We start from the raw sequence: 12,360 nt of genomic DNA on the forward strand, positions 1-12,360 counted from the left end.
ACACTCAGTAGAGTGCATACCTCCACCAAGCAACATATTTGGATTTGCATCAAAACTTAATCAATTGTTCCTTGTCCCATGGCCCACGTTTGCTCAAAATTTCATCAAAATCTATTCACTACTTTTTGAGTTACGTTGGGAAAAGACAAAAAAAAAATCCTGAATCCGCAGACATACGCTCATCAGCCACTTTAATAGGACCTGGTTCTTGATTCTAAGATCCCTGTCCTTGGCTGGCAGGAGTGGAACCCAATGTGGTCTTCTGCTGTTGCATGCTGAGATGCTTTTCTGCTCACCACGGTTGTAAAGAGTGATTATATGAGTTGCTATAACCTTCCTGGCAGCTCGAATCAATCTGGCCATTTTCCTCTGACCTCTCTTATCAACAAGGCGTTTCCGCCCACAGAATTGTCGCTCACTCAGTGTTTTTTGTTTTTTTCTGCACTGTTCTGTGTAAACTCTAGAGACTGTTGTGTGCGAAAACCCCAGGAGATCAGCATGAAATACTCAAACCAGTCCATCTGGCACCAACACCCATGCCACAGTGAAAGTCACAGAGATAACAATTTTTCCCATTCTGATGTTTGAAGTGAACATTAACTGAAGCTCCTGATTTGTATCTGCATGATTTTATGCGTTGTGCTACATACATATCCAGATTTGCATCAAAATCCAATCAGTTGTTCCTTGGCCCACCTTTCCTCAAAATTTCATCAAAATCTGTTCACTACTTTTTGAGTTTTGATGGGAACAGACAAACAAACAAACAAACAAATGGAGGCGAAAACATAACCTCCTCCAATAAAGCTGGCAGAGGTAATAAAAGCAGAAGAAAGAACTACCATTGAAAATAACCCTATTCACACATCTTTTATTTATTTTGCCTGTGATCAGGGTCATTTCAGTAAACACTCTCACATGGGAATGAAATAAAATGAGCTTTCGACATGATATCTGATTTTTCAGGAAGCTTGGCTCAATCTTTCCAGGTTATTTAGTCTTTAGCAGTGAACAGAAAATCATGAAGGGTGTTGTGTACATACAGTTAGTTTCCCTTCCCAAACAGTCGACACTATATGATGAAACATCTGTTCACTAGATGAAAATGGAAAATCATGACCTTATAATGTCACCACAGTGGGAGTGCAATAAAACAATAAACAGTGATGAACAAGGTGTGATGACTTCATTTGACCAAATGAGTCTGTCTACTGAATGTGATGCGTAAGATTCCTGTCTCAGACAAGTATGAACAAGAGGAGATAAGAGTGTATAATGATGAGAAAAAGGGATGGTGTGTGCACGAGGAGGAGAAAGAGGAAAAGAATAACGAATATAATGGGAGTTCCTGTTAGTCAGTTCTTTTATTTATCTTTCACGCTCTTACACACAGACACATTTTTACAGAGGGTGCCAATAATTCTGGGATTGATTGTAGCTTCATTTTTGTTCATGGCTATGGCAATACATAGTGAAGTGATAAGCTATCGTTAAAATTTTGCCAGACAGATTGTGCATTGTGGGCGGCACGGTGGTGTAGTGGTTAGCGCTGTCGCCTCACAGCAAGAAGGTCCGGGTTCGAGCCCTGTGGCCAGTGAGGGCCTTTCTGTGCAGAGTTTGCATGTTCTCCCTGTGTCCGCGTGGGTTTCCTCTGGGTGCTCCGGTTTCCCCCACAGTCCAAAAACATGCAGGTTAAGCTAACTGGTGACTCTAAATTGACCGTAGGTGTGAATGTGAGTGTGAATGGTTGTCTGTGTCTATGTGTCAGCCCTGTGATGACCTGGCGACTTGTCCAGGGTGCACCCCGCCTTTTGCCCGTGGTCAGCTGGGATGGGCTCCAGCTTGCCTGCGACCCTGTAGAGGGATAAAGCGGCTAGAGATAATGAGATGAATGATGAGATTGTGCATTGTGTCATCAATATACATCATACACATAGTGAAGAACAAAATAAGAAATCTAATTTATATCACCAACATGCCGAGTGAGTTTGCTGTTCCTTCACTCTCATGAGTTTGTCTTACTGAATACGATATCAATATTTATTCTATCCACATTCACTGGATATGAGCAATCACGCACTCTGATTGGCTACTCTACTACTAGGCTATCAGCTCATATACCATGAGTAGAGAAAAACAAAATGGCGGCGCATGTTGCTGAACCAACCGAGGACGAAATAAAAACTCTACTCGAAAACAAAAACCCAAACAAAATATGGAATAAAAGTATTTGATGGTAAGAATGTATCTTTTTTATTTTTCAAGAATTATTATTATAGCATTTTTCACAAATTTGTTTACATTCTTCATTTTTAAGCATTAACATTTGTTGAATTTTTTTAGACTGGTTCAGAAGCTCAAAGAAGTTTGAAAATTACACAACTGAAACGTCCAAGGAAGAATTAAATAAATGTCTAAAGCTATTCTATACCTCAGCACGACAGCAAGACGGCACTTTCTACAACTAGAACTGTGAGTAAACTCACTATAGAATACCCCCTGCCTATGAGCCTGTCATCATATATTGACATATATAAGGGAATAAGTTGAATTATCTCCATTTTGAAACATCGGACTGAGATTATTTTCCCTCATGCACATCTGCAGGTGGTATACTGCAACTGTGTAAAGTTTCATCAAAATCCATCAAACTGTTTAGAAGGAGTTGTGCGGACAAGACACATGGACAGACAGAAAGACAGACAGGGTGATTCCTATATACCAAAAAACAACACTAATGTCAATTCGTGCAGCCATCGATAGGTTTTTAAGAAGTCCGCCGAAGCAGAAATGATTTTGTCAGACGTTGTGTATAAAGTTGTTCATTTATCGAATTTGCAAAAAATAAAATTGCTCTGTTTCTCAAAATCCAGTGAATGTGGATAGAATAAAACAGTTATTCCATTCAATCTCATCGTACATGGCTTATAGCCGACTCGGCTCTATGCGCCTCATCAGCTATCAGCTCATGCATGACTGGATTTTTTGGAATAACTGTTAAATATATGTGATATTAATATAATATTCCCATACGTACTTTGCTTTTATAACTATCATCAACCTCTTTCGCAGTCCTCTCAGGTGCAATGTTCTGTCATTGGGCCAAGAACATCTTTGACTTCTTGTTTCAGGGTCTTTTAACAAAATATGTGCTTGTTTGGGGTGGCACGGTGGTGTAGTGGTTAGCACTATCGCCTCACAGCAAGAAGGTTCTGGGTTCGAGCCCAGCAGCTGGTGGGGGCCTTTCTGTGTGGAGTTTGCATGTTCTCCCCGTGTCTGCATGGGTTTCCTCCAGGTGCTCTGGTTTCCCCCACAGTCCAAAGACACGCAGTTAGGTTAACATGGGGTGGCCTTGGGCTGAAGTGCCCTTGAGCAAGGCACCTGACCCCTGACTGCTCCCTGGGGGCTGTAGTATGGCTGCCCACTGCTCTGTGTGTGCGCGCGTGTGTTCACTGCTTCAGATGGGTTAAATGCAGAGGATGAATCTCACTGTGCTTGAAGTGTGCATGTGACAAATAAAGGTTTCTTCTTCTTCTTTGTTGATTACACTGTATCATACAGTACCAGTCAAAAGATTGGACACACCTTTTCCATAAGTACCATGTGTTGTATCATAGTTTTTGACATCTTCAGTTTTGTTCTACAATGCAGAAAAGAGTCAAAATACAGAAAAACCTATGAATGAGTAGGCGTGTCCAAACTTTTGACTGGTACTGTATGTTTTGTATTGTTGTATTGTTGAAGAAAACCACGTTTCACATTTTGCCATGTGGATTTTTTTTTTTACTTGTGAATAAATTGTGGAATAAAAGTCCATTTTTCATATTTTACATACAGGAACAATGGAGTTATACTTAACTGTGTGAGAAAATGGGTGTTTACCTGGAGCAGGTGCTGCCCCCTTTTGGCTCTGTGCTGCAGCTGCAGCCTCCTGTGCAAGTTTCTTCTTTGCTTCTACAACCGGATTCTCAAATTGGGTTCTTTGGTTTATGTGACTGTAGCACAAATGAAAAAAGCAGCAGAGAATCATGGGAGAGTCATGAAAAACAACCAAGATACATCATACATACCAGGTTTCACTATTTTCATGATGCTTGTATACAAAAGACTTTTCTGTAGATAAAATGGTGTGTGTGTGTGTGTGTGTGTTTAAAAGATAAAGAAATGAACAGCTGGAGACTGAGAATGCTTACTCAACGTAGTATGTGCCATACTGTGCGTCCTCAATCTCCTCCCAGCCATATGGAAGCTCTGAGGAACAGATGATGAACGACTTCTAAGTAAGCAGCCTTGGAAACACACAACACTCACACAGACAGGGCTTTGTGCAAAAACACACCTATGGACACTTACACACATTGTTTTGTTGAATTAATTATCAGAATGGTTTTTACCTTTGGTGGGTGTGTGAGCGTGCGTGTGTGTGTGTGTCCTCTCATGTGCACATTACAACCTGAGCAACTACTGACAGGAAAAAAAAAGTTGATGCAAGACAGAGCAACAAATTCTCTCTCTCTCTCTCTCTCTCTCTCTAACACAGAAATACATGTTTGCCTTACTAACCTTGTGAGGACTTTCCACTGATAATTATTAAATGCAGCTATACCACACTTAAATCCATCTGTAACTGTAACTTCAGTAATCAAAATGAAATCTTTTGCCTCTTTAAAACCTTTTTTCCCTCACTGGGACCAGCCAAATCCACACAAGGTCAAAACTTTCAGACATTCCTATTATTGTGGAAACATTTTGTGTGTGTGTGTGTGTGTCACGAATTGGGGACCGCCATACAATGGCGTAGTAAGATGTCTCCTTCCGTCCATTAGCCTGGGGTGATGCCCTGAGCAAGCATTAGCAACCCCTCACTTCCCCTGGTCAGGGTTACGACCGGAGACTGGACTCGGCAGACTGTGCAGAGGAGACCACCACCTGGTGGTTCAACGGGCAGGAAGGCGGACCCAGCAAAATGTCTGTGGAGTGCGACCAGGGAACAGTGCAACATGTAGAACACTGTTGGCTATCTACTGCATCCTGACCTAGCTCCAGTCATCTTGATTCTGTCTTGCCCCTGGACCCAGTTAGGTCAGGACGAGTGAGTAAGGCTGACGGCTATGCAACTCTCCTTTACTCTAATCCAAGTCACGTGCAAGTCATGACTTCAAATTTAAACTCAAGTCCTGTGGTGATGGGCAAGTGGCGAAGCAGCAGCTGCGGAAACACTGGAAGCTGTAGTCACGAACCTGCACACAAGCGGCCCAGGGCATAGGGTTGCTCTCTGCTGGAACAAAGCAACAGCGGAGTTCGGCAACCCCCTGGGTGTCTCAGCAGCCCTGTTTAGGATTTGCTCTGTTCACCTCCATGGAGAAAGAGGCTAGAAAATGTGCCCCAAACATAGCCTGCTTCACCTCATCCTGGCCAGCACACCGTGGCTGGTAGGGATCCCACTCAGTGGTCAAAATACAACAATAAATATAGTGAAGGTACTCAACCTTGGCACATGGAAAGTCGACATGTGGGCGTGCCTTCAAAACCCAGATTGGCCTCATCAGTCACCTCCGGACCCATAACCGCCAGCCAACAAATTGAAGTCATGGTCATCTTCAACCCCAAAGGATGAACATCACCACAAATTGGCCTGGTGGTTAGCATGCCTGCCTCTTGACTGGGAGATAATGAGTTCTACTCATGGCTGGGTCATACCAAAGACTATCATAAAAACAGTACCTACTGACTTCTGGTGAGGCACAATACAAATGTAAGTAGGGAGTCAAGCTCTTGTGGTTACCAGAGGACCAGCCCCCCACTGTAACCCTAGCTATATAATAGGCGAGAGGCTGAGGGCTATAGAAATGGAGACTGACACCACCCAATGCACCTTGAGGGCCTGGTTAGTACTGGGACTGGAAATTGCCTGGGAAGACCATGTCCTGGCATGAAAGGGTCTTTGATTTGTGTGTGTGTGTATTGCATGTACACCTAATGCGAGTGCTTAATACTGTTTTGTTGTTTGGCTTTACTGCATAGATCATTTTTGTATTGAGGTGTTGAAGCTAGATGTTTACACAGCTACACATTGTGAGTTCCTCTTATACCACAGCAGTTTGCCAACAATTCCAATTTCGATTATGTGGAGCATCTGTCATGCGCATCCCTGTGTATAAGCTGTTATAGGAACAATAATGTATGAGACCAGGGGTTCTCAACCTTTTCTACTTGAAAGCCCACCTATTCATACTTGTAACGAGTCGGGGCCCATTAAAAAAGGTCCCCAATTATTTTGGCTCATCTATTCTATTAGAATTTAATAATCTATTGTAAAGCGTATTAATGGGATGCAACATCACTCCCTGTTACAGATGGGAGTCCAGGAATTAAATAGGTGCAATAAAAACAAATTGTTTTTAATTGTAGGTATTGTATTTAAAACTGTATGAATGTACCAGAAGCCAGCATAAAACCATGCATGCAGGGCATTCTCACTCAAAAGGGATTAATGATCCAAAAGTGGAGTCTGGTCCATTAACATAAGAACTTGTTGCCATGTTTGTGTTCAGAAAACAAGCAAGTTATTAAAACCAAGGAGTCCACTCAAAAGAAGTGGATATAGAAACCACTCAATGGGATTAGATCCTTACATGCTAACAAAGAAGGATTTTTCCTATAAATTGGAAAATTATCCATCCATTGAGTTCCCCAACATCTCAAACTACCTGGTGCTGCAGACATCGTTCTACACAGACAAACAGATGTAAACCTGGAAGAGCATGGAGGCGTACAACTTTTCATATGTGGCTGGGATAAAGATCTGGGGATCATGACATTACAAGACAGATGGTGGTAGACGGATCTAAGTGCAGGAAGAGTGTTTATTAGCAGATGTGATATTTACAAAAGCAAAACACAAACAAAAGCAAAACAGAAAGCAGAATTATAAAGCATAATATTTAAACAGGCGGCACAGTGGTTAGCACTGTCGCCTCACAGCAAGAAGGTCCAGGTTCGAGCCCAGTGGCCGGCGAGGGCCTTTCTGTGCGGAGTTTGCGTGTTCTCCCCGTGTCCACGTGGGTTTCCTCTGGGTGCTCCGGTTTCCCCCACAGTCCAAAGACATGCAGGTTAGGTTAACTGGTGACTCTAAGGCTACGTTTACACTAGACCGTATCTGTCTCGTTTTCTTCGCGGATGCACTGTCCGTTTACATTAAACCGCCTGGAAACGCCTGGAAACGGGAATCCGCCAGCGTCCACGTATTCAATCCAGATCGTGTCAGCTCCGGTGCTGTGTAAACATTCAAAATACGCGGATACGCTGTGCTGAGCTCTAGCTGGCGTCTCATTGGACAACGTCACTGTGACATCCACCTTCCTGATTCGCTGGCGTTGGTCATGTGACGCGACTGCTGAAAAACGGCGCGGACTTCCGCCTTGTATCACCTTTCATTAAAGAGTATAAAAGTATGAAAATACTGCAAATACTGATTCAAATACTGCCCATTGTGTAGTTATGATTGTCTTTAGGCTTGCCATCCTTCCACTTGCAAGTAGTAAGTGATATGCGCTGGGATCACACACACAGCGGCTCAGTCCCGAATCGTGGCTTGTGCACTTCACTCGCGCGCTGTGTGAGCTGCGCAGGGCCGGAGTGTGCACCCTCCAGAGGGCACTCGCTGTTCAGGGCGGAGTGATTTGGAGCGCAGGATGCCTGCGGAGCCGAGTGTATCCGCGTATTGGCGTTGCTGTGTGCACGGCTAACGGTTTTAGTGTAAACGCGAATCGTTTTAAGAACGTTAATCTGATGATCCGCTGATTCGACGTAATGTAAACGTAGCCTAAATTGACCGTAGGTGTGAATGTGAGTGTGAATGGTTGTCTGTGTCTATGTGTCAGCCCTGTGATGACCTGGCGACTTGTCCAGGGTGTACCCCGCCTTTCGCCCATAGTCAGCTGGGATAGGCTCCAGCTTGTCTGCGACCCTGTAGGGCAGGATAAAGCAGCTAGAGATAATGAGATGAGTTGAGATGAGATATTTAAACAGCATTATAAACACGGCGAGAAACAAACATCTCATCTCATCTCATTATCTCCAGCCGCTTTATCCTTCTACAGGGTCGCAGGCAAGCTGGAGCCTATCCCAGCTGACTACGGGCGAAAGGCGGGGTACACCCTGGACAAGTCGCCAGGTCATCACAGGGCTGACACATAGACACAGACAACCATTCACACTCACATTGAGAAACAAACATGACAGTGATAATGATAATGCTTCACAAAGCCTCTGTAAAAACAGCATCCGTATCTGTGCATGCTGATTGCGCTCAAATCAGTATCAGGTGTTTCCCATAACGACGCTTAAGCGCGTGCACAACGTGCTCCATAAGTGTGCATGGCTGCTTGAGCTGCACCAGGCTCAAGTGCGCAAAGGTGGGACAGTCAAGTCTTCACCTACTGTGTAACCACAACTTTTAGCTCACGTGTATATCGCCACCAAAATGCATAATTTTCATCGATAACTCATCACGAAGCATTGCGAGCCGTAGTGTGACTGTGGCTTAATGAGGTGGACGTGACATCAGATGCAACCCAGTAATTGTACCCTACTATGAGTAAAAATTAACTTCAACTTGAAAAAAAAAAAATCGCAGCCCATTAGAGGGTGCTTCGTGGCCCACTAATGGGCCGCAGCCCAGTGGTTGAGAAACACTGTATTAGAACTAGCGTGTTAACAAAAACCTATCAATTATGTTCCAGTCATAAATATTCAGATGCTATATAAAATAAATTCAACACTTTCTGACTCGAGAATTCAATCACATTGTAGTATAAGTATTGTAATCAGAACACATTCTCTCTTAAGAACAACTGTTTGTCTATCACTGAGGGGTTACGTCATAGCTCATGCCATGTTTACTGTTTAAAATTCCATCACCCTCAGTGTAAAACACCTTGCCATGTCCATACATAGTACTGTTGTGTACTTTCCACAAATACCAGGGTTCTTAAAATATACCCTGGCATTTACCATGACATTTCCATTTCCATGGTGCTGCTATTATAATAAAAATAACAATAGTGTGATAGTTTTAATATGGTGTTTTTATGATTTTTTTTGTCAGTACATTCATTGTGTGTGTGTGTGTGTGTGTGTGTGTGTGTGTGTGTGTGTGTGTGTGTGTGTGTGTGTTTAGCCCTTCATAAGGGCAAATGTCCTCAAAATAATAAGATAATGTCACAATGATCCAGGCCTCACAAAAAATACTGTCTTTTACAAGAATGAAAAAAGAGAAACATTCCCTCTGGTTACTGAGGTTTATGTAGGTGTAGGAAATAGCATGCAAGTGTGTGTGTGTGTGTGTGTGTGTGTGTGTGTGTGTGTGTGTGTGTGTGTGTGTGTGTGTGTGTAAAAGTCAGGGAGAGAGAATTACCTCCATCTTCACACTTTTCAGGCGGTTTAGCTTTCTTGACAAGCCGAGGGTCCAACCATGTGGTAGATTTTGTGTTATGACTGCAGAACAATGAGATATAAATGCATATAAATAGGCATATCAGACACTCGCTGGCCATGCTGTGAAAATTGTGCATGCAGTAAGTTTACAAATCTGTCACTGCTTAACTCTTGAATATTTTCTATCGTGAATACTATCATGAAAAAGCTTATAATCTCTGCTTTCCAAAGAAATATTAATCTCCTTAAGAATTGTTCAGTACTTTGGGAGTAACGACAGGCTGAAGTTGGTACAACAGAGTAAAAACAGTGCTCACGTAATGTCGGGAAACTGCCGGTACTTTTTGAGTCATGGGAAAGTGGTGAGGCTCTCTCTCTTCTGATTGGTTTCCGACTGGATTACTCGTGAATATCAATCAGATAACTTTTACAGGGATGTTCTCTCGTTCTCACTATTTCTGATGAAGTGTTCAGCAAAATTTTCAATCAGCTAGTTTTGATGTTATGCTTCATGGGAGACTTTGAAGTGAGTTTTCATGGCTTTACCTACTTATTTTTTCAAATCAAACTGATTTCATGTAAATAAATAACTATTTTAGAATACAACTAGTTGTTTTGATGAAAAATATTGAGATATTAGTCGTTGGAATGATATTTTAAAAAACTGGAAGTCAGAAACACGAGTGTCAATTTCAGTTCAATTCAATGGACTTGTTTATTGGATGTGGCTCACAGTTTTTTTTTTGAGGTTAGTCTTGAAAACTGTGAATATTATCATTTACAGTATATTCTTTCATATAAAAACACTAGTAGGCCCTACTTTTGAGAAATACAAAGCCCTACAGAGCACAAAGAGGGTATTATAAATAATATTTTATTATTTTTAATTGAATTTACAGATTTAACATTTTTACCTAATTAGCATTATTAATACTAATTAAATACTAATTTGCAGAATTTGTTTTACTAATTTTTTAAACTTTGTATTCAGTATACAACCATCTATGTTCTTGCCAATTTCCATGTAAATATTTTGAAAAATAAAAAAAAAGTTATTAAGAAAAAACATTTGATCTCATAATGAGGGCCCAGTTTGGACCATGTGATCTGAATCCATAGTATTACAGCAGTTTTCTAAAAATTAAACCATTTTTTCACTCTTTGATTTGTAATATCTCAAGAACATATAAACATATTTTAATTCTGTAAAAAGTATGTCTGGATTCAATTCTGAATTCAACGAGAACAGTTTCAAGCAATTTGGATTGAATTTGAATTTTCAGCTAATATGCCTATTATAAATATACAGATTTATACAGAGACACACTTTGACATTGATTTTTTTTTTGGAATCTAATATATATTTATAAATGCTCTCCAAGTGACCTTCCTAGTGGTAAGAAAATAACCAGTCAGTAAAAAAAAAAAAAGAAAACAGAAAGTAAGCATCTGTTTTTTATATATATATATTCCCCAGAACACAAAATCTCATAGTTGGTAATATGGTTCCTGACATATTTCCTTTATTTTCCCAACAGCCAGATTTGCTGTCAGGAAAATTATCTTATCTAAATTGTAATGTCTGCTGTGCAAACCTCTGATGAAAATTGCTGCTTGGGCCTATGCGGTGATCAAGCCATAAAGCAAGAGCCGTTTTGTGGATGGAACTCGACCAGTATTATTGCAAACAGCAATTTTTTATTAACTATGAATTATTTCATTATGTTTCCAGGCATTTTCAAAAAACTCTTTGGCTTTATATATTAGACAGCAATAGCATTCATTTAGACTATGCACACACTGACACGAGCTCTTTAGTTATTGTTAATACAGCTGACCAGAATTAATGAATGAATTAGTGGCCGATGGTTGAAGAATAAGCAGGAACCACTGTAGTGTTTATAGACGTGTAAAAAGTATCAAGGTAAGAAAAACTGTGCATAAATCTCACTAATGCACAGGAAAGCTGGTATTACTATGAGAAACAATAACATATGCTCACACGTACTGCTAAACTAACACACACACCATCAGTATCTCTCATACACACCATCAAACTTTCACACATACTATTATACTTCCTGTGCAAACTATCATAGACTTTCATAATCCTCTCACATACTACCATGCCCCTCTCATGTACTATCATACTCCTCTCACATACTTTCATACTCCTCTCACATACTACCTGTGGCAGCGGGGGCATGGTCAAGCATCGGTCTGTGAATGGAGGGCGGAGTCAGGGAAGGTAAGTGGCAGAATCACTACACCTGATGTTAGTTAACCTGTGTTTGTGTGTCTTCCCCAGTGACCATGCCCTATAAAAAGGAGAGAGAGAGCAGAGGAAGGAGACTCTCTCCAACCAGGAGGCTTGTGTGTGCGTGCGTGTGTATGTGAATAGTTTAAGCTGAAAAGCTATAATAAAGAGTTTGAGAACTCAGTTCTGGCCTGCCGTGCTTCTGTGATCCACCCACCCTAAACGATTGCAACAGTGGTGCCGAAACCCGGGACGCGGAGTACAGAAGAGAACAGCCTCATGGAGTCCTCCCCCTTCTAGGACCTGGTCCATGCCCTTGCCACGGCCCAACAAAGCCAGCACCAGGCGCTGGTCACCCTCAGGAAGGAGCAGGAAGAACGGTTTGAAGCCCTGGTGTTGCGCAGCAGGAAGACCGCCAGGCGTTCCGGCACCTGCTCGCGTCGGCGGGGTCCACCATCACCACTGCCGTGGACCCTCCCCACCTCACCCTAATGAACATGGGTCCTCACAATGACCCCGAAGCCTTCCTCGCTCTGTTTGAGCAGGCAGCAGAGGCGTGGGGTTGACTGGTGGAACAGCGTGCGGCGCGCCTCCTTCCCCTGCTAACGGGTGAGGCGCAGCTGGCCGCGCTACAGCTCCCCGGTGACAGCCGGCTGGCCTACGCG

At 42.2% G+C, this 12,360-nt stretch overlaps 1 protein-coding gene across 1 annotated transcript in view; it reads right to left on the reverse strand.

Annotated features, from left to right (window-relative positions):
* LOC132885114 (membrane-associated guanylate kinase, WW and PDZ domain-containing protein 3) overlaps window positions 1–12,360 on the reverse strand; it is a 301,407-nt gene that overhangs the window by 41,053 nt on the left and 247,994 nt on the right. Inside the window, exons 6-8 of the mRNA XM_060919435.1 lie at window positions 9,419–9,498; window positions 4,194–4,251; window positions 3,883–3,995 (exon numbers count right to left, since the gene is read on the reverse strand). Coding sequence (XP_060775418.1) covers window positions 3,883–3,995; window positions 4,194–4,251; window positions 9,419–9,498 — 251 coding nt within the window. The remainder of the gene's footprint in view (window positions 1–3,882; window positions 3,996–4,193; window positions 4,252–9,418; window positions 9,499–12,360) is intronic.

Source organism: Neoarius graeffei, chromosome 4, assembly GCF_027579695.1.
Source record: "Neoarius graeffei isolate fNeoGra1 chromosome 4, fNeoGra1.pri, whole genome shotgun sequence".
In the NCBI taxonomy this organism is placed as follows: domain Eukaryota; kingdom Metazoa; phylum Chordata; class Actinopteri; order Siluriformes; family Ariidae; genus Neoarius; species Neoarius graeffei.